Source organism: Prinia subflava, chromosome 15 (assembly GCF_021018805.1).
Source record: "Prinia subflava isolate CZ2003 ecotype Zambia chromosome 15, Cam_Psub_1.2, whole genome shotgun sequence".
In the NCBI taxonomy this organism is placed as follows: domain Eukaryota; kingdom Metazoa; phylum Chordata; class Aves; order Passeriformes; family Cisticolidae; genus Prinia; species Prinia subflava.
In genome coordinates this window covers 2,239,905-2,261,014 of record NC_086261.1, presented here as the reverse complement: position 1 = coordinate 2,261,014, position 21,110 = coordinate 2,239,905, and the positions used below count along the sequence as shown (strand labels likewise).

Sequence of the window (21,110 nt, the reverse complement as noted above, 5' to 3'; positions counted from 1 at the left end):
GCCGTCCCTCAGGGACTCCCCGCGACGAGGCCGCCGCACCCCCTGAGGGAGCCCGGGCGGGGCCGCCCCGCCCACCCCACCCCCGGCGGCGCGCGCAGGCGCGGGGCGGCCCGGCGGGGCTCGGAGCGCGCAGGCGCGGGGGCGCCGCGGCCGGTGCGGGCCGGGACGATGGCGGGGCCCAGCCTGCGGCCGCACGTGCACTGGGCACAGCGGCACCGCGAGCTCTTCCTGCGCGTGGACCTCAGCGACGTCCGGGTACGGCCGCGACACGCGGGGACACCGGGGGGGACACCTGTGGGGGCTGGGGGGCACGCTGACCTGGGGACACCCGGCAGGGAACACCTGCGGACACGCGGGCCGGGACACCTGCGGGGGGTTGGGCGTGGGGGGGACACTCACCTGCGGGACCCCGGGGGGAAATCACCTGCAGGACACCTGGGAAGAGTCACCTGCGGGACACCTGGGAAGAGTCACCTGCGGGACGCCCGAGGGGGAGACTCACCGGCGGGCGGGGAACACCTGCGGGACCCCCGGGTGCCTCCCCTGCGGATCCCCGCGGGCAGCGGCAGCGGGGGGGTCTCGCAGCGGGGCTCGGCGGCCCGGGGAGGGCTGCGCGGGCGTGGGGCAGGGGGCACCCCCCGGCTGGGTGCACTGACCCCCGCGGGATCGCGAGCTGCCGACTAATGCCTGTTCTCCCTCCGCAGAACCCGGACATCACCATCACCGACAATGTCCTGCACTTCAGAGGTAGGGGCTCCTTCGGGGGGTCTCAGCCTGGCCCCCACCCCGGGGCTGTCCCTGTTGTCCCCATGGTCGGGTGCCTGGTTGCCATCAGGGGCAGGAGCCACAGTGCTGGGCATGTTCAGATCTGTCACCCTCCCACCCACAGCCCTCTGTGTTCCAGCCCTGGGAACCACAACAGGCCCTATCTTATCTAACAAGAAAACTCCAACCTCCCATATTTAAATACCAGTGGAATTTGCATATATCCTTCCCATCCTGGGCCAGCCAAACCCCAGAGATAACTCACAGCAATTTTTCCTTTCACAAAGACCTTGTGTGCAATTCTTATCGAGCCTCCACATCAGGAACTGGTGCTCCATTTGGAAACTAAAGCAGATCTTGCCCTGAAAGATGGGTTTTTGCATCTGGCCAGCTGCACATTCCAGCACCACGGAATTTTTTAAGATGTCTCATTAGGAGCTGCTGCCTCCTTGGTGAGCCACAGCCAGGCCATTTGATAGGAGGGCGTTGCACATCGTGTTCTCTTTGGGATCAGCTTACGGCGTGCAAGGGTGGGAATTAAACAGAGTGTGCAGAGTTTTGCAGCCCTTCCGGGGACAGGATCAATGTGGGAGATGACAAATGAACCCTGATAAGTGTCCCTGTGGTGCTGGGAGGGGCTCCCCACATCACCGTCCTACACATCCAGCAGCACCCATCTCCCTGGGTGCTCCATTGAGCAGAGGCTGGATCACCCAAAGGTAGGAGATTTTCAGCTGGATTTGAGTTATCCATGAGCAGTTTTAATCCCCTCTTTTGGGAATTTGAGACGCTGCCTTCCTGCAGCAGGGACCCTTTTCCAGCATGGTGCAGACTTTAGCTGACTCCTGCATCTGCCGCTCCAGGCAACATTTTGGTGTCTTCCCTGTTATTGTGTGGTTTCCTCTTGCCTCTCAGGAAGGCAGGAAGAAAGTGCTATGAATAAGTGCTGGATATTTCTATCCAAAGCATCCTTTGCAGGTGGAGTGTGTGGAACCTCACACTCTCTGTGAATTCTTGTCTTTTAGCCCAGGGTCACGGTGCCAAAGGAGACAACATCTATGAATTTGAGATCGAATTCCTTGAGCCAGTTGAGCCTAAAGTAGGTATTTTTACTTCTCTAATTCTTGCAAAGAAACAGTAAATTTTGAAGAACTTGGAAAATGGCTGTGCATAACCTTCCCAATATACTGTTTAAAATTTTCTGATAACTCTGTAACAGCCATCTCTGTGGCAGTCCTGTGTGCCATTGTGTTGTCTTAATGCAAATCACCTCTCTGGAGCTGGTGCTGGCATGGACCAGCTTTAGTAGACGCTTGTCACTTGCTACACAACAGTTCTAAGTTTTTTAAAAGACTTAAAGCAGGAAAATAATGGGAGAATCTGTCTGTGTGTTGTCTGGTGCAATCTTGACTGGAGATCAGGGGATCGTTGTGCACTCAGGGTGGTATTTCATTGCTTCTTTTGTAGCTCGACAACAGAAGAGAGTCAGAAAAATTCATGTTTCTGTTGTGGCTCCTGTTGCAGAAATCTTTCCGTAATTTCTGTTGTAGTCTGAGTGGAAAGAGCTTGGCTTGAAGAGCCATCCCTCTGTGTTACTCACAGGTGGCTGTGAGGTCTGTCCCTCGCAGGGCTGTTAGGAGAGGAGAACTTGGGCTTTGCTCCTGGGGTATTTGTGCTGCTTATTCCTGGCTGAGTTTAAATAACTCCAGTCAGACCAGGAGCCACTGTTCACCTCTGCTCCTCAGCAGGGTGGGAGACCACTGGAGGGTGAATTCCCAGGCTCTGTCAGCAGATGTGGACGTTTCTGGTGTGGCTCCTGCCAGGTGTGGAGTGGCAGACAGTGAACAGCTCGTGGTTCCAGGGTCTGCCTTGTCATCTGCCTGGCCCACAGTGTGGGAGAGGTGTCTGTCTCTGCCTGTGCCTGTCTCCTGTGCTGGCAGACACGGGCTCTGCTGTGAGCCAGGCCTAGAAGGCAAGTCCTTGCCTCTGCAGAGCAGCCTCCTTCCAAAAGTCGTCACTCTGAGTCACTGTGGAGGGACTGGGGAACAGACTGAGCTCGGTGTGACTACAGATGGTCAGGACCAGCAAGTATCACAGTCCAGGCTTTTCTCCTTTAGTTTGATGTGCACCAGAAGTTCCCCTTGGTGGGGCCAGGCTGGCCAGCAGTGAGAAATGGAGCCTGTGGCAGGCAAGGATGAGGTACAGTAGCTGTAAATTACAGCTGCAGCCTTCAGATGTCTGAGGAGCATCCAGCCAGCCTTGACAAGGCAGAGCTGGTGTAATGTGCTCAGTGTGGAGTGCAGGTGGTGCAGCAGTTGCAGCTGGTCTGAGAGGCAGTGCCACGTGGAGCAGCCTCAGTGGTCAGAAGGGTGGGCTCCAAGGTGACAGTGCCATGGGCTCCAAGGTGACAGTGCCGTGGGCTCCAAGGTGCCAGTGCCATGGGCTCCAAGGTGCCAGTGCCACGGGCTCCAAGGTGACAGTGCTGTGGGCTGTAAGGATGGAGAGGTTCTGGGCTGCCACTCTGCAGGTGGAGAGCTCTTCTAGGGGGGCAGTGACCACTCTGCCTGGTCCATCAGCTCACCTTGTCTCCAGGTGTTCCCTAAGGCTCTTAGCTCCTTCTCTTGCTGCAGCAGGTGTCACATGGAGTCCCCTGTTTAGACACATACTTGTGGCTGCAGGCAGTGTTATTTTTACTGCTGGCTAGAGGAGGTGGGTGGCTCACAGTACCGAGTGCAGGAGGGTGTAAAGCCAAGATCAGGGGTTCTAAGGAGGCTGGCACTGGGGTCTCTGCTAGCTCTGGTGGGATGCAGTGGTGCTGTGATATGGGCAAGCTGCTCATCAAGTCCTGCAGCCATCACAGCTGCCATCTTCAAGTGGACTGTGCTTTGCTTCTGTGCCTTGGGTGGCAGAGACATGTTTGTGCTGCAGCAGTTGTGTCATCCCTCCTCCTTGACACGGGGAGCCTGGGTATCAACTCAGTCTCAGAGCTTGTTTCCTCAGACTTCTGCTGCTGTGTCTGCCCCCAGCCTGTGTGCAGGATGACCCAAAGGCAGCTGAACATCACCGTGCAGAAGAAAGAGAGTAACTGGTGGGAGAGGCTGACCAAGCAGGAGAAGCGCCCGCTCTTCCTGGCGCCCGATTTCGACCGCTGGTTGGACGAGTCGGATGCTGAAATGGAGCTGAAGGAGAAGGTCAGTCCTGTGGGCACTGCAGCCTGTGCTGCCACTTACAAAGCAAGGACAGCTGTTCTCCTGTGCCTGAATCTCCATTTTTCATTTACCAGGAGTTGCCTGGCCTGCTGATTGTTATGGCCGTTCTATATAGAGCTAGTTAAGTGTTTCAAATTGTTAGCAGGAGTTTGGAAAATAGGCACATTTCTGGTTAGAACTGGAGGCTGTATGCTGGCTCCTTGCATGTGCCCCTTGCCCAGTGTCCTGATCCAAGGAGGATCATGTCACTGTGCCATGTGGAGCCCAAAGGACTGAGTCCTGGGCATTGTTTGTCTTTGGGATTGCTGAGGCTTTCCTGAGCCCCTGCTGGTGCATTCACACCATCTGGTGAGCTTCAGCAGCTTACTGCGGTGGGGAGGTGCAGGATGGACTTGGAAAAGACTTGAACAGACCACACTGCTGCAAATCCCTTTTACAGCAAACACTGCCCTGTTCCCCTCTGCAGCCACGAGAGCACAGAGCAGAGAGGGGCACTGCAGTGCCAGGACCCAGGGGCACTGGGAAAGGCAGGCAGAGAACCTGGGCTGGATGTTCTCTGTTCTCTTCTGGTTGCTGGTGGGTCATGCAAGAAACAGCACAGTCATAACTGACAATTAACACAGAAAGCAGAGGCTTTTTCAGCAAAAGCATCTAATTACTAGAACAAACCACACGGTGAGGGCAGGATAACTGGTTAACACCCTCTGGCTTTTACTGTACTATAATTTCTGGATGATGAATGTGCTGTTTTATGCTGGTGAAAATTTAAACCTTCTAGCTACTGGCTGTTTGGCTGAGTTTTAAACCCACTAGCTTTGCAGTAGTGTAGTTAACAAATCACTTGCTAATTACAGTAAGTCTTTAAAACCTTATCCTTCATCTTAAGGAAGAAGAAAAGATTAACAAAATGAAAATAGAATCCAGAGTCCCAAAGGACCGTAAGTAACTGCATCTTTTTAGTGGGTAAAGTGGGATTTACAAAGTTTGTTCACACTGTGTGAACCTCAACTCTTGAGGAGCAGTTTTGAGTGGCTTGGTGCATCTTGCAGGGGGATCTTTGTATTGTGAGCTATGAGAAATTTAATAAAAATGGACTGAAGTTTCCAAGGAATGTCAAAAATCTGACTACCAGGAATTGAGTTCTGGCAGATGATGGCAAAAGCAGAGCCCCCAGTGCACTCAACAATGCTTTTATCACAATCAATAGCTTCCCTTTTCCTTGTAAGCATTATTCTCAGAAAGTCTGGTTTGCAGCTCTATTACCATTGTACTCTGCTCACCTGATGTGTTTATTATTGATTTTAGCTTTCAAACACCTGAAGAAGGGATACTTGATCATGTACAATCTTGTACAGTTTTTGGGATTCTCTTGGATTTTTGTGAACATGACAGTACGACTGTTCATCTTAGGAAAAGGCAAGTCATGAGCACTGTTTTGTTTATATTGGAGGGTTTGAGTTGATTTTCAGTGTTGTTTTTGAGAGTTTTTAAATAGCAGAATCTAAAGGGAGACATATTTAGGAACACAAGCATGAATGCATTGCCAAAGAGCACAGTGAAAGCCTTTCAAAGGTCATCAAAGTGTCAAGGGCAGGAAAATACAATCCCCTTGTAAATCACAGCTGTGTACTCTGTGAGTGATACTTGTGCTCTGCCAGGATCACTTCTAACAAAATCAGCTGAAGCAAAATGTCTCTGTCCCTGCAATGTTAATGTTTTTGAAAATGATCTGGACAGAATATTTTGTTTTTGAAGCAAGAACAATCCATTCTGTTGAGGTACAGCACTATTGCCTTTTTTGTAAAGCAATTACTGAAATAGCTCTTGATCCTTCTGTATGTGAAATGGAGCAGTGTTTCTGGCCCAACTGCTGTGAGTTCAAGATAAGGCCTATAAAGAACTTATGTAATTATGCATCATGTTTTTCTCAAATGCAACTAGAATCCTGTTATCACAAGCTGTGCTGCTGCAGCAGCTTCCTGAGCATGGAAATCCCATTTGTTCTCTAAAATGATTGGTTTCCTGTGTCTTACAGATTCTTTCTATGACACATTTCACACTATTTCTGACATGATGTATTTCTGTCAGACCCTGGCATTAATGGAGATCATGAATTCACTAATAGGACTGGTCAGATCACCACTGATACCTTCTGTAGTGCAGGTAATATTTTTAAATTCTTTTCCTTGCTCTTACGTTTAAAGTAAATGTTTATTTTACACAAGCGTTGAGACTCTCCTAAAATAAGTGATGCAACCTCCCTGGCACTGGACTAGAGGGTTTCTTAGTCACGAGGCAGGAATCCCTGCTGCCCACTCCTGGCTGTGGCAGGCTGTCTGTCTCCTTCCATCACCTGGCTAAGGGAGTGCAGGACAGCAAAAGCAAGAAGCTGATAAAAGTACAAGATTTTGGTTTGGTGCCAGTGCCTTTTATCCTGGTTGTGGCTGTTGTGCATAAAAATGAGGATGGGTGATTAAAGACTGCATCCTTGGATTGTACCTAAATACAGAGCAAGATCCCTACGTGTAAGAAGCAGTCACAGCTCAGCTGTGAGTTCGTTGTGCGCTCAGATGTGTGAGGATTGGATATCTTGTGTTTCTGGCAGCAAGGACTTGCCCTTTTGATGAGGAGTGAATGTCCCTTAATATGTTTTTCTTTAATAGGTATTTGGAAGGAACTTTGTTTTGTTCGTTATCCTTGGAACCTTGGAGGAAATGCAGAGCAAACCTGTGGTGTTCTTCATATTTTATTTCTGGAGTATCACTGAGCTGTTCAGGTTGGTGGGATTTTCCTCCTGCCAAGGGTGCAAATAACAAAGTGGTTGTTCCCAAGAACTCTGTAAAGAAGATTTTGATCCTTGTATTTTTTGGAAGAGTTGGACCCAGAGGGTGAAAGCTCCTTGAGTCATGGACTGTTCAAAGCCTTCCTTCTTCTGCCAAACACTGAGGCAGGGCTGGAGTCCGAAAGTGATACTGCCCTTTTGCTTTACTTCTTAATTTCTTTGTTGCTTTGAATTTCCATTGTTAAATGAGGTCTTTATCTTTGAAAATAAGTTATTTTGAAAGGTTTATTAGGCAGCCAGGCAGTTGCCTTCATCCCTGTGTTCAGACTGGCCTGAGCTCTGTAAACTGCCCAATAACCATCATCATCCTCAGGGACAATGCCTTGAATATTCTTGTGGCATTTGGGAATTGTGTTGAGCACACAGTGCACATACACAAGACTAATTCTAGTAGCAGTTTCCATTTTAAAGTGTCTTTTTCCCCTCACACTGCAGGTATCCCTATTACATGCTTTCCTGCATTGGAATTGAATGGAAACCACTCACCTGGCTCCGTTACACAGTCTGGATCCCTCTCTACCCCTTAGGGGCCTTGGCAGAAGGTATCTCCATAAAACAGTTTACTAAATAATAAATTTGAGGATGGGAAAATAATTCAATCTCTTTTTTTGGCAGCTGGACTTTAAATAGTAAAATAGAACAATAGAAATAGATTTGCTTTGAGGTGAACCAAATACAAGCATTTTGTCTTTCATAATGAATCAAATATTATTTTCAATCTGATGTGAAAAGAACTCTTCCTTTTGGAGGAAAGACTCCCTTTCTGGAGGGGGAAGTAAAGGCAACGAGGGGTTGCATGAAGAAATGGCACAAGAACAAGCTGCACAGGATCCAGTGCTCACTCCCCTCTGCTGGCCCAAAGCTCTGTCTGCTGGGCCTGACTTTCTCAGCCTGGCCTGGGTTCACGCCAGCCCCAGGTCTTGGTATTATCTTGGAAATCACTGCAGAGGACAGGCAGGGGCTTATTCCTGTGTTGCAAACCCGTGTGTGTGAGCCAGGAGGAGCTTTGGGCATTGCCCAACACGGAGCAGGGGCAGGAGAGTGCCTGTTTCATTGCTGGGGGTATTTCTGGATGGCAAATCCTGCTGCCACAGGCCCTGGGGCTGCAGCTGAGCATGAGAACAGCCTCACAGGAGAGGTTCACTGCTGCACCCCTCAGCCAGGTACTTCCCACCCCTCCTGCATCTTCAACACCTTCAGAATTGCTGTCATTAATCAGCGCTGGCAAGTGAGGAGGGACTGTGCTGAAATAGTTGGTGTGGGCTGGGTAATTACATATTTTATCTGCACTTGGTAATGATGGTGACCTTTGCTTTCAGCTGTCTGTATTGTTCAGTCCATTCCAATCTTCAGTGAAACAGGGAAATTTAGTCTGGGATTGCCAAATCCACTGAACGTCACAATCCAGTTTCCATTTGTGCTTCAGCTATATCTTATAGCCTTGTTTTTAGGTAAGTATTTAATTATGTTTCTCAGTATTGAAATAAAAAGGCCGGTTTCCCCTGAATAACTTGATTTTTCAAAGAAAATGAAATTCCTGCATCTTGGGGACCATGGAAACACAAAATTGCATTATCTTTGTGGATTGTTCATTTGTCAGTGATGGAGGGGAACACACCTCCAATGAGCTCTGATTAGCCCTCCAAAAGGGTGATCTTGGCAACAAATTAGCAGCATAAACTTGGGTTAAAGGAATAATTTTTACATGTATTTATAACCATAGTATATCTAGTTTCACCTTTTAAGGGCTATTTGAGCTTTGGCATGATGTATTTGCAATTGAAACATCATTTCAAATTAGAGTAATTTAGTTAAATGCTGAGGTATAATCACAAGTGCAATGTGAAGTCACGTTTTTCCAGGGAACAATATAGAACTCTCTTTAAATAGTACATTTAAAGAAGAAAACCTGCTTGAGACACACTGGGTTTCTGGTGTTACATTTGTAAACACAATTTAACTTCCTTGTACCCACACCCACGCTGGGTATCCACACCTCACCGCAATCTAACCAAGGATTTTAAACTGAACTTCCACCAGATTTCTCCTGCTCACAGACATTGCTTAAAGCCACCCTTGAGTTGAGTTTCACCCTGAAATACCTGGTTCATCCTCAGCTGTGCACAGCTGGTGTCACAACTTCTTCAAGGTGACAACTGACCTCCTAAGCAGCCCTTTACCAAACAGCCTGTGCAGCAACTCCTGCCTCAGCCAGCAAGAAAATACCTTTCACTGCTGTACACACCCCTAAATAATTCAATGTGTTGTGTGGTGGTTGGGTTCTGTTATTGTTTTTTTTAGATCTGGTACAGCCATTTAGCATAAGCAGATGTAATGATGTCCTACCTAAACACTTCATTCTTTTCCAGGGATATTTGTAAACTTCCGTCACCTCTACAAGCAAAGGAAACAGCACCTTGGACCAAAGAAGAGAAAGATGAAGTGAAGCAGGACTGCAATGCTTTCTTATCTCACTTGGGGACAAGATAAGCCTCTAATTCTTACGGTTTTACCCACTGTAGTGCAAAGAATTTTGTAAAATGAAATGACCACGCTAGATTTCATGATTTCATAGTGAATTCAGGTAACATTCCCTTATACTGGATTTTGTTCCCTTTCCATCATCTATGCATGGCATTTACCACAGAACATTTAAACTTGTATCTTGTCAACCAGCATATTTAGAAAGAAATCCTATTATCTGCATATGATATGCTTATAATCAGTGGAGCAGCACTAACTAGAAATAGTGTTTATCTTTTAATTGGAGATTTGCTCTTTCAATATTGCATGCAGATAGGGCTTCTGATGTGGGATATGCTCTTAGCTGGCCCGTGCTGTTCCTGGGAGGGATCTTGGTGGCAGGAGGAGGCACAGGCTGAGGCCACTGTGCAGTGTTTGGCTGTTTATCAACCACTGGGAGAAATTTGCTCAGCACATACCCCCCTCTTTTTCTTCTGCAGCATTATTGATGGTGCAGAATTAAAACTGGAAGTAGCTAATGCTGATTTAAGTGCTTCCAACTTAGCCTGTTTCTAGTTGAGCCTTAACAGAATAGGAGCTCTGGGTGGACCATAGCAATGTGTATTCCTGTAGCAACACATCCTATCGAGTCATTAGGGAAAGGAAGCTGCCACTGAGGGCTGAAATGCTTTCCTGGTGTGTAGAGCAAGCACTGAAACGTAACAAAACAAGGGAACATAGGTACCAGCTTTCCCCTGGCACGTGAACCCCAACAGAACTCCGTCCAACCCATGCAAATGGAGAGTGTGGAATTCTCATTGAGATGGGGCCCCTCTGATCCATCCTGCAGGGCTGGGGCTCCTGTGTTTACAGCCTCCAGCAAGGCAGCAAAGGCACTTTCCTACCTGCATTAGGGGCGCAGCAGAGAAGGTGGTGTGTGTGGTTTGACTGGTCCCTGGGGGGATGGAAAAGGGAGTTAAATAAACTGTATTATTTAGATAGCACATATCAAATCTTAGTAAGGGAGGTCCCACACAGGGTTTGAAGGACCCTTTTCTCTTTGCTTGCTTTAACCACCACCAAAGCAAAGCTCTCCCCACATTCCAGGTCATTTGCTGTCTCACCTGGAAGCCTCTGGCTCAACTGACTTTATTTCAACACGTCCTTCTTCACACCGAGCTTCCCGTAGCAGATCCCAGATCCCTCTGGCCTCCTTAACCCAGTTAGGAAAGGTACAGAAAGTTTACTCTGAACTGTGCTGTGGTTATGAACAGGTTGTTTCCCAACTGCCCCTGCCCCAGGGCACTGCAGAGCAATGCCAGCAATCCAGAACAGACACTGAAGCTGAGATTAGCTTAGTGCCATGTCACTCTTTATCTTTTTCTACTGTAAAACAATATGAACCCTCCAGAAAATTATTTTATATATATTAAAAGTAACAAACAGCAGAAGGTTTGTGATATGGACCCAGTGCTTGTTACTGTAAAAGAAATCCTGTTGTAAGGGGACTTTAACAAAGAAGCAGTACAAGCTCCACGCTGCATTTCACAGATTGTGTTCTGTCAACAAGAGGCGTGATACAACTTCTCTTTGGGAGAAGCACAGCCTACTTTACTCAGGAGAGTTGAGCACTATTTACACAATATTTCACTCAGCACACACTGTACCTATGTTTGAAGTTTGTGAAAGGGTTGAATTAGCTGAGTAACAGAACAGCAAGGATCACTTTCATACTTTAATTTCTCCGCTGGGCATTTAAACCTCTGTTATGAAATCTGTATGTATTCATCAGTGAAACTGTGGTACCTAGTGCAAGCTGTCATGGATCTTACACTACTGAATTTTAGTCCTTCAGAAAGAATGTGTTTCTATTAATAAAGATTTACAACCAAATTTTGCTTTAGTTGTTTGTTCTTTCAAATTATGCAACCTTCTGAGAAGTTGTATGATTTGATATTTAACTTGAGATAAGGAGCTGGCAGCTGAGCCTTCACCAGGTCAGTGTTTTGGGCCACACAGCCTGGTTGCTGTGAAAACAGAACAAATCCAATTTACATTTTCATAAAGAATTACCCTTTATTTGTATTATGTAAATAAAAATCCATATGTCCCAAGATCAAGTTACTTTCAGAAGCATAAGCACTGCAATGCAAGTGATAAGGCTCAGTACAGACTGTCTGTCAAGCTGGGCGTAAAGTCAGGGCCCACACCCCAAAATCAGCGCTGTATCTGCTCTTGCAGGGTGCTTCTCACACCTTTCTTTGGACTAATCAAGATGTTTAAAGTGTAGTAGCTGCCTTTTAGGATACTTTCACCAGTGAGCTCAGTTACATAGTAACTGCATTTTGGGGAAGCCAAAGCCCAAGAGCTGCCTCCAATGGCATTTTTTTCTCTCCTCACATGTACCAAATAATTTCCACCCACCATCCAACACCATCCCTGGGTTTGGGACACTTTCCACAGCTTCCAGGTCTGACCAAAAGTCACAAACGAGCTACGTTTGTTTAAAGAGCACTGATGCAAAACTTCCCCGTTTGGATAGAAAATTCTACAAAATAAACAGAATAAAATTTGAACCACTTGAGCCTTAATCCAGAGCAGCTCCCGAAGTGGAGACTTCACATCCTCTCAGTGCTGCTGCTGGAGAAGTCAGTCTGCAGGGGAGCGATGTTGTGGTCGTAAGCGGCGTACTCGGAGGCGCCGCTGCTGGCCACCTTGAGCTGCTGGGCGGCGTGCGTGAGCTGGAAGGCGGCGTCGGGGTGGGCGCTGTCGGGCAGCAGCGTGCACTCCCGCTCCAGCATGTCCGCCACGCCCTTCAGCAGCTCCAGGAAGCCAAAAGCCAGGGCTGCCTTCCGCAAACGATTCAGCTCCTGCAGAGACACAAATCCCCCGTTACAGCTACTCAAAGCCTTGACATCAAACTGTATCTGTGTTTAAAGGTGATGTTATGGTGCAGGTGCTGGGAGCTGCCCAGCTGCTCGTGGATAGAAAATCAGGGCTGAGGATGATAACAGTGGTCTTCCCTTGATCCTGTCCTATAAACCTCCACTTCTTCCTTCTGTGCATTCAGCTATTGTACCTGCCTGCTTTGTCTGTGTCCCAGCAGGGCTCCAGCTTAGGCTTCACTGACTGCTGCCTTTAACCACAGTGTCCAGTAAAACGTGGATACATTGATTTTTCTTCTCTATAAACTGAACAGTGCTTATGTGCACTTAGGCAGGGTATTCATTCATCAAGTCTCTGGAGACTGCAATACCAAACTGCTTCAGCACTGAGCTTGCAAGAGGAGTAATTACCTCCAGCCACAGTCTGGTTATGGATCATTACAGTGTGGCCAAATGTGCCTGGAACTTTGTCTTTCTCTGCTTCAGTTCTAGATAAAATGGAGAAGACATTCTCAACACTCAAAATGACATCTGTGTTCCTATTGCTCTCTGATCCCTCAGTTAGTTTCTGCCTGGACAACAGCATTGTTCATCATGGCAGTAGAAGAGGTCATGAGGGGCACTTGTAACAGGACACATCTGTGCCAGAAAATGCAGTGCCAGACCACAGAAATGAGACCCCCAGTCTCACCTAACCAGCCTGTAAGTTTTTGCAGAGCACTGCAAGCCTGCACAGAACACACAGTGTGGTTCCTCTGCCAAATGCACCACCATGACCACAGATCAAACTCAGGCCAGCCTGGAGTGTTACTCACTTTATAGAAGGTTTGTGTTTTTTCAGGGAGTTTCCTTGCATTTCTCAAGATCTTCTGTACATCTGTCTGCAGAACAAACAAACAAACAACTTGGCAGCTTCTGGGGGAAGCTGCAGAACAACCCCCAACTCTTTATGGATAAATTATCCTGACCATTGACAAGACTGCATCTCACAAAGGCTGAAACATAACTGGTAATTACAGTAAATCCAATAAACCAAGCCAGATGCTCCGCTGGAGACACAGCTCTCATTAAACATGCTATGCTTTCTGATTGCATTTTAATCACGACATTGTAAAGAGGCAGTGTTTATAAAAATGAAAGAAAAGCAATAAAGCAATTACATTAAATGGGCAAGACATGCACAGGCTGCAGCTCCTGCTGCTCCAGGTAAAGCAACACAACCTGCACCATTACCTGGAGGCCACTGGGTTTGATCCAGACAGTGACATTCTGAGCGTAGCTGCGCTTGTTCTTGGGCTGCAGAGGGAAAGGGCTCTTATTGTCATCCTCCCCATAGGGATTTTCTTTTGCATCTGGGAGGAAAAAGAAATGACAGACTCAGCAACTCAGAATTGTCAAGATCGTTCACACAACACTGAATGTGTAAGGGTTACTCAGAGGAGTGTGGCCAGTACCTGAAATGGGGCCAAGCTGTGCCATCTTCCCCAGCCATGGGAGGGGCTCAGGACCAGGTTCAAAGAGTGACATCATGAGGTTTGATTTCTTCTTGCTATCAGCTTGTGAATAAAGCATTCCATACCACTCTGGCCTGTGGAAAAGAGCAAACCCTCAAAGGCTGAAAATCTTCCAGCCCTCTGCCTAGAATGTGCCTCCCTCTCACTGTGTGGAGGCTCAATGTTTGCAATTTGTACTGACAGAAACAAATCTGCAATTAAAAATCCACAGCTTAGTCTAGCAGTGCAGAGTTCTGCACAGAATACAGATATAAATAAGCATAATTTATAAATAAAGCCTAAATGAGCAAAGTAGGAGATTTTTCAGGCAGACATCCAGCTCCATACCCCAACTGGACGAGAGCCACCATGCCTTCCACTTTCAGGCTGCCATGTAATAAAACACAGAAGTTGGGGATTTTCCCAGCAATCTGATTAGCTGAATTCTCATCTTCAGTGTCATCTGTGATCCCAGGTCCCACCTCATCTCCCTCTGGGGAAGAATCAAAGCAAACAGAGAGGAAACATGAGAATAAATTCAAACACAAGTTCTGTTTCCATGACACCGCCCTTTCCTGTCTGCCTGCAAGAGTTAATTAATACTTCTGTAGAACAAACAGCTGCAGAACAAACTGCTTGGGCAAAGTGGCACAATAATGACACATAAATATTCCACTGTATTGTACTCAAGGGCATTAAATATTCATCTTGCACCACGTATTTCATGGCTCATTATTATTCTGAACTGTAAGTTTAGCATGTTCTGTTAATAATGATGTTGTAAGAGCCCTGGTCCCTCTGTGAACTTCCCAAAGAACACAGTATGGAAATACAGAGAGCTTGTGGTCAAGGTTTTAATTTTAATGCAATCACACAAATATGACATCTGGTGTTTTGATAAAGCAGAAAACCTGTGCTTGCAGACTAAACCACACTCCAAGGGAAGCTTGAAGCAGTTTCTGCTGAAACAAACCCAACTTGCTCACCTCTGTTAAGTGCAATGGGCAGTACCAAGTGTCTGGACAAGACAGGAGGGCTGGAGATGTCTGCAATATCCACAAACCCAACAATTTCTAGATCTGCAGGGAGACAGATGTAAATCATATTTAAGACAGTTTAAGTCATATTTGGCAATGTATTCAGAGGCAATTTAACATCACCACTTCTTACCCCAGGTTTTCTGAATCAATGACTAAAGGCAGCACAAGAGAACCCAAGCTCAGCCTGAGTGTAGAGGTGTTAGTGAGTTAGAAATACACCAAACACACTTTTGGAAGATGACTTTCAGCACTCACAGCTGCCCAAAGCTGTGCTGCTGGACAGAACTGGGCACCTTGACATTCACATTGAGCACAGTCCATTGCTGTCTTTTAAATTCAAAAGAGAAAAATCAAGTACCTGCTGCTCATGGGAGCTGTGTCTGCTAAAGGGAGGGCTGGGAAGGTTTTTCTTTGCACAGTTGTTTTTAAAAATAATTTTTCCTCCCTGAAGCTTTTGAAGGTGTTTATGGAATGCAGCCTGTGGCTGTCTTCCAGTCTCTACCCCTAGAAATTGGCACCCTGAGCTCTTCCCTGCCCTTTAACCAGGTACACGTGGAAGAAGCAGGATGATATTTTTGTCCCCTGGTGGCACACATACACCAAAAATTTACACAAATAGAGACTGATCCTTGCAGAGACAAAGTGGATGAAACAGTAACTACACAGGATGAGAGGTGGCAGTGAAAGGACAGAACTCAAATGGGTTTTAGTAAAAAAAGCAATCAAAGATTTGTTACCTGTATTAATTGCTTTAGGAATGGGGTCTATCTCCTCATCTATAATGAAAGGCTCTGGTCTGGGAAATACTTGCACATCAGATGTTAAGTGGCCACACTTGAGGACAGCATGGAATGGTGTATAAGCCAGGTCTATTAGCTTTCTAGAACACAGTTATTAAGGAAAACATAACACATATCAAATGAAAATAGTTTGTCTAAAGCACACTCATTTAGCTCCCAAACCTTTTTAACTACAGTTAATTCAATAGTTCTAGTGTTGCTAAATTATGAAACAAAGCAGCATTATCCCACTCATGGCAAATGAACAGTAATTATGGAAATTACTGTCTTCTATCTGCCAAGCATAAACAGATGCTATGGTTTGGTTACAACGACTAAAATCAATATTGACCATAACCAGTGAAGGTCGAGATGAAATTACAGTTAACAAGATCATAAAATTAAAAAAAAAAAAAGGAGTTTAATTAGAATATCTCATATCACCAGATTTCCTATTGTATTTGTTTTCCTTTTGAGATACCACCTGGAGACCTTCCCAAAGGTCTGTTATCTCCAAGTGTGCTCACCCAAACATGGACTGCACATTCTTCAGGCACAGGGGGCCATCAATGGTGAAAATCTGCCCTTCCCCATTGTTTAAATCAATGAGCCGTTCCAGGCAGTCCAAGGAATCTGTGCTTTGAAGCTGCAGAAAAAGAAAGGGAAATATTTTTGTTGAGTGTTCTTTTTATTCTCTTTCGTACTAACCAGTATTTTTAAAGAAAATATACACAACACAGCAAAAAGCATCTGATTGGATGATCCCGTGATTTTTTTGTTCTCTCTCCTTTCCAAATAAACCAACATTCTTTGTCTCTATTAAGAGAAATAACATTCTCCTATTACTTATCAGAAATAGATGATTTATTTTAAATATTTTCTCAGTTATTTTGAGATGTAAATAGTGCTTCACCAGCTGAATCAAAAGGATCATCCTTGACAGACACCATGAAGCTGAGATATCTTATTGATGCCTGAGCAGAAAACCTTTCTGTGAAGGACACAAGAATACAGGTGTCAAATCAAAAGCAATGCTATTAATAAAAAATTAATCTAAGGAATATTAGTCAAATAGGCTTATTTTTAAGGAGTGTTTATGCAGCAGAATTCTAACTCCTGTGAAGATTTTTGAAGCTGGGATTGAAATTTGCAAGAGAAGGAGGAAGGAGGAGGAAAATTGACTCCTTTCCTTCAAAACTAAGGGAAACTGGTTTGAACACTGGCTTGGAGGCTTCAGTTTTCCCCTCTCACATTTCTACACAAAGCTACTGTATTTCAAGTGTTGAGCATCTTTGCAACATAAATCATCTATTCAAGAATTCAACTGTAGATGAAGAAGAGCCCCAAAAGCATTCAACATAATTAATGCAGTAATAATAGAAACAGAGGAATTAAAATTCCACACTATTCCCCAGGGACAAACTGACACGATTCATAAAGATCATGGTAATAACCCAATAGCAGTAGATAATAACAGTGCAATAATAAACCTTAAATTCTCTTTTACCCAATAACCAAGCACCAGAACATCAACCAAACCTCAAGCACAAGAACATCACCACAATGTTTCGTTTTTAGTTCAGAGAATGCCAATAATTATCAAATGCAACAAAGAACAAGACCTCACCTCTTCCAGGTTGGCCATGCACATGACGTAGAGCTTGGACGGGAAGGGGAAGGGCAGCGGGAACCTGTTGCTCTCGCTGCGCTGGCTGTGAGTGGCCAGCGAGTGGCGCAGGGAGCCTCTGCCGATGCCCAGGCAGCCGTCGGTGACCAGGACAACCTGCGGGGACCGGGGACACTGAGACACTTCCCGCGGCACCGGGCACCTCAACACCGCGGGAGCCTTCCTGCTCCCACCCAAAATCCCGGCCCCCACCCCAAATCCCGGCTCCCACCCCAAATCCCGGCCCCCACCCCAAATCCCGGCTCCCACCCAAAATCCCGGCTCCCACCCAAAATCCCGGCCCCCACCCAAAATCCCGGCCCCCACCCAAAATCCCGGCTCCCACCCAAAATCTCGGCTCCCACCCAAAATCCCGGCCCCCACCGGGTCTCCTCCGGCGAGCTGGGCAAAGAGCTGCAGGCAAAATTTCCAGGAAAAAACCCCACGTAAAGGAGAAACTGAAGATATTGAACCCTCGTGATTTACACGGTGTGCACGGCAAATAAACCTTTCTTGGCATTAGGAAATTGCACTAAAATTTGCATCTCATACGTTTCATTTTTAAGTGTACGCTAGAAGCACAGTGACTACACAGCCAAAAGCAGCCTCTTGCTGTTGGACTCGAGGATTCCAGGTTTATTTGTAGATGGATGATAAAGCCCATTTCTTCTGCAGAATCTGGAGAGCAATCAGCCTCCACTACAAGCCATGGAAACCTCAGAAAGGGGTAGTACTAGTGATCTCAATTCTTTGCAAATACAGAGGCAGTACGTTCACATTTTGCAGAACTACTATAGCAAAACCACACACTTTTCCATTCAGTTGCACATCCAGAGCCAATCCTTGAGGAAACCTGCACTAATTACAGTGAATAATAGGATTATTTACACTCAGCTGTGACCCAGTCACTTCCTGAGGAGTAAAAGAGCTGCTCCTTCAATGCTGCATGGCAACAGCAGGCAGGATTTCTGGCTGGTAGGGAAGGAAAATCCAATTCAATTGAAACTCCATGTGTAATTGCTACATCCAGATTTGTACTCCCCCTTCATCCTCAGTCTCTCTCACAGTCTTCTCAGACCTGGTGCTCACCAGTGATGTTTTCCACCACTCCAAGGCTGCACAGTCCATCCCCCAGTGCCCTCCACCACCCCAGCACCTGAAGTGCCAGTAAAGTGAGCTATGACACAAATGAGAGACAAAATAGTTGAGGGCTAATCTCTGCTTGGTTTTCACATCTTTCTTGTTCTTTGCTTTGAACGTTTTTTGCTGTTCCAAGGTGCCTTTTGTCCGTGTTGGATGATGAAGCACTGCCTAACCAACAAACTTCAATCCTTTTTCTCCTTAAGGAATTTTGCTTCAGGCATCTTCCCAGCTCACTGAGCTGCAAAATCACTGAACTTTAATCAAGTGTCTCAGAAAACCAAACTCTGCCATAAGAGGCAGCAGATTTGGAAGGCTGAGAGCTTGCAGGGCTGAATGGGGGGTGTGAGCATGCCAAATGACTCATTTGGGAGAGAAGTCACATCAAAACACACTCAGCAGCAGCCCCACGCTGCTGGCTGAGCTGGAATTGTTACAAGCCCTGGAAAGCATCAAGGATAGAGGGGAGAGACTCCTGCAGGTGGGACCACACCCTTTCCAATGGAGTGAGGCTCCTGGGACAGCAGGCTGCATCCAGATCAAACACCAGCCCTGCACAACAGCGCTCCTGAGCCACATTTTAAAATCCACTGCACTGCAATAACACCTTGGGCAGGAAACAGTCTTCCTTTTTTTTTCTGCTGAATCGTTTTATAAAGATCACCTTCTGCTCATATTGCAGGTTTAGCCAAATTCTAATTCCTTGTGTTTTTGCAGCACCAGCACTCCTGAGAGCATTCCAAACTTTCAAATTACATTTACATTTCTATGTGCAACTCACAGGAACAGAATCAATCACAGAATCACATGATGGTTTAGGTTGGAAGGGCTCTTAAAGATCACCAAGCTCCAGTCTCCCTGCCAGGGATAACTAAACATGCAGTGAACTCAAAGCAGTGAAATCAGCCATACCTGGCAAGGAATTGCTGCCCCCCACTCCTGCTGGACAATATTGCAAACCCCCAGCAGCGCCGACTCCAGACAGGTTTTGTCATAGTCATCCATGTTACTCAGGGCTTCCTGCAGAGACAAACACCACATCACTGCTGGGGGAACATCCCTGCCAGGAGACACCCAGCAGACACTCACAGCTTTGAAAGAACTGTAACATTATCAACACGGCTCTTTACGAGTGTAAAAACCCCTTTGTGTGTCCAAAAAAACTGAGGCAGCATCTAATGGGAAATATTTACCTGAGAAAATCCTCGCAGGTGTCAGAGCAGCTCAAACTTCTCAAAGATTCACAGAGCCCACAGGGAGTTTGTCCCACAAAAACTCTTTGGCACAGAGAGAGTAACAAACCCAAAACTCACATCTGCATCCAAAAAAAAGCTTTTCTCCTAACAGTGAAAACCCCACACTCAACACGGAATCACCAGGGTGCAGCTGTGAGATGAACTTGCTAAAGGAGCCTGGTTGGGCTCCTGGCTTGCAAAGTTCCTCAAATGAACTCTTAGGGAAGTGAAAATAAACTGGAGAGGATGCACTGGCACTCTCCTGCTACACTGCAAATGTAAGAGAGAACAGCTTTCAAATCTCTTTGCCCAATGGCCAAACCCAAACCATGGTGCCCTGTGGCAGCAGTGTGTCATTTCCTCCTGCATGTGAGGGTCAGATATAAATGTACAATTCTTACTGGATTCACAGGCTCCAGTGCCTTATTGCATCCATGTGGAATTCCCCTCTTGGACTTTCTCCTTTCCATTTCCTCCTCCCAACATCCCACCACATCTCCGAGGCCTAAAATCGCTTATTCTCACTCCTGCACTGTTTTTGCTTCCACACACAGCAGCTTCTCTCTGTCAAATCCCTCCACTCAAAGCCTTTCTAAATGGTCCTGTCGGCTGCATCGTTCTTCAAGAGCAAATCAACAGCTACAGAAGATAACAGGGACAGCACAGAGTCCATCAGGCAGCCCTTCCCTGCATCCCGTTTTAGAGTCAGCCACACCCAGTGCTCACCTGCACAGGTGCAACTGGCCAAGCTCAATGTTCCAAACCCCCTGATTTCACCTACCCTTAAAATAAGGACAAACCCACTCAATTCAAGACGTTGTGCACAGGATGATACCAAATCACACAACTTCACTGTGCTCTGGTGGTGCAATTGGCTGATTTTTTAAAAATATCGATGCTTTATTGCTTTAAGTGTTGACACCCCTACCTGGAGTGTGTTGTAGTCTCTCGTGAAGGGCACCATCAGCTCCCAGAGGGATGAAAACACCACCAAGGCCGTGAACTCCAGCTTGTAGTTGGTGGCCATGTGCTCGAAGAGCATGGTGAGCCCGTGGGCAGCCAGGTGCTTGCGCTGGTACTCCTCGGAGCCCTCCACCGCCACGGGCCGCGTCATGGACAGCGACACGTCCATCACCACCACCGTGGGCATGGCGAGCCCCCTCCGCCGCCCTCACGGACGGCACCGGCCGGGACCGCCTGCCTGCAGCGGGAGGGAAAGGCACAAATCGTTAGCGAAGCTGCATTGTGGAGCCACGCGTCTCGCCCCCTCACGCTAACCCCGTGGAGAAGCGACATTTACCCTTTTCCCCTCAGTGTGGGACCGAGCACAGATTAAGTGAATGCACGCTGAAGCCCGCACAGCATTTCCAGCCGGGTGCAGCGCAAGGCCCGGACACGGCAGGAGCCGAGGCTCGCTGGGGAAAGAGCGATCGGGCAGGGATCCAGCCCTCCCTACGAGGCTTCGCCCTCAGCGGGGCTGAGCCCGGAGCGCTCCCGGGACGGCCCGGGCCGAGCGGCGGGGCACGGAGCGGGGCGGAAGGGAAAGGCTGCTGCACACCGCCGCCCGCCGCGCCGCCATGCGTCCCGCACGGA

At 47.1% G+C, this 21,110-nt stretch overlaps 2 protein-coding genes across 2 annotated transcripts; one reads left to right on the top strand and one right to left on the bottom strand.

Moving 5' to 3' along the window:
* The first annotated feature begins 86 nt into the window (after positions 1–86).
* HACD3 (3-hydroxyacyl-CoA dehydratase 3) lies at positions 87–11,172 on the top strand. The gene is made up of 11 exons (XM_063412715.1): positions 87–255; positions 705–747; positions 1,791–1,864; positions 3,792–3,956; positions 4,861–4,912; positions 5,280–5,390; positions 6,010–6,137; positions 6,638–6,750; positions 7,252–7,358; positions 8,136–8,267; positions 9,186–11,172. Exons 1-11 carry the CDS (start codon positions 169–171, stop codon positions 9,260–9,262), a joined length of 1,089 nt encoding a protein of 362 aa, XP_063268785.1. The 5' UTR covers positions 87–168; the 3' UTR covers positions 9,263–11,172.
* Positions 11,173–11,335: 163 nt separating this feature from the next.
* Positions 11,336–21,101, bottom strand: INTS14 (integrator complex subunit 14). The gene is made up of 12 exons (XM_063412714.1): positions 20,818–21,101; positions 20,446–20,718; positions 19,195–19,302; positions 17,104–17,259; positions 16,004–16,122; positions 15,435–15,577; positions 14,644–14,736; positions 14,006–14,150; positions 13,619–13,752; positions 13,398–13,516; positions 12,980–13,045; positions 11,336–12,149 (listed from the first exon to the last, which is right to left on the bottom strand). The coding sequence occupies exons 2-12, from the start codon at positions 20,665–20,667 to the stop codon at positions 11,898–11,900; spliced, it is 1,557 nt and encodes a 518-aa protein (XP_063268784.1). The 5' UTR covers positions 20,668–20,718; positions 20,818–21,101; the 3' UTR covers positions 11,336–11,897.
* Positions 21,102–21,110: the final 9 nt, after the last annotated feature.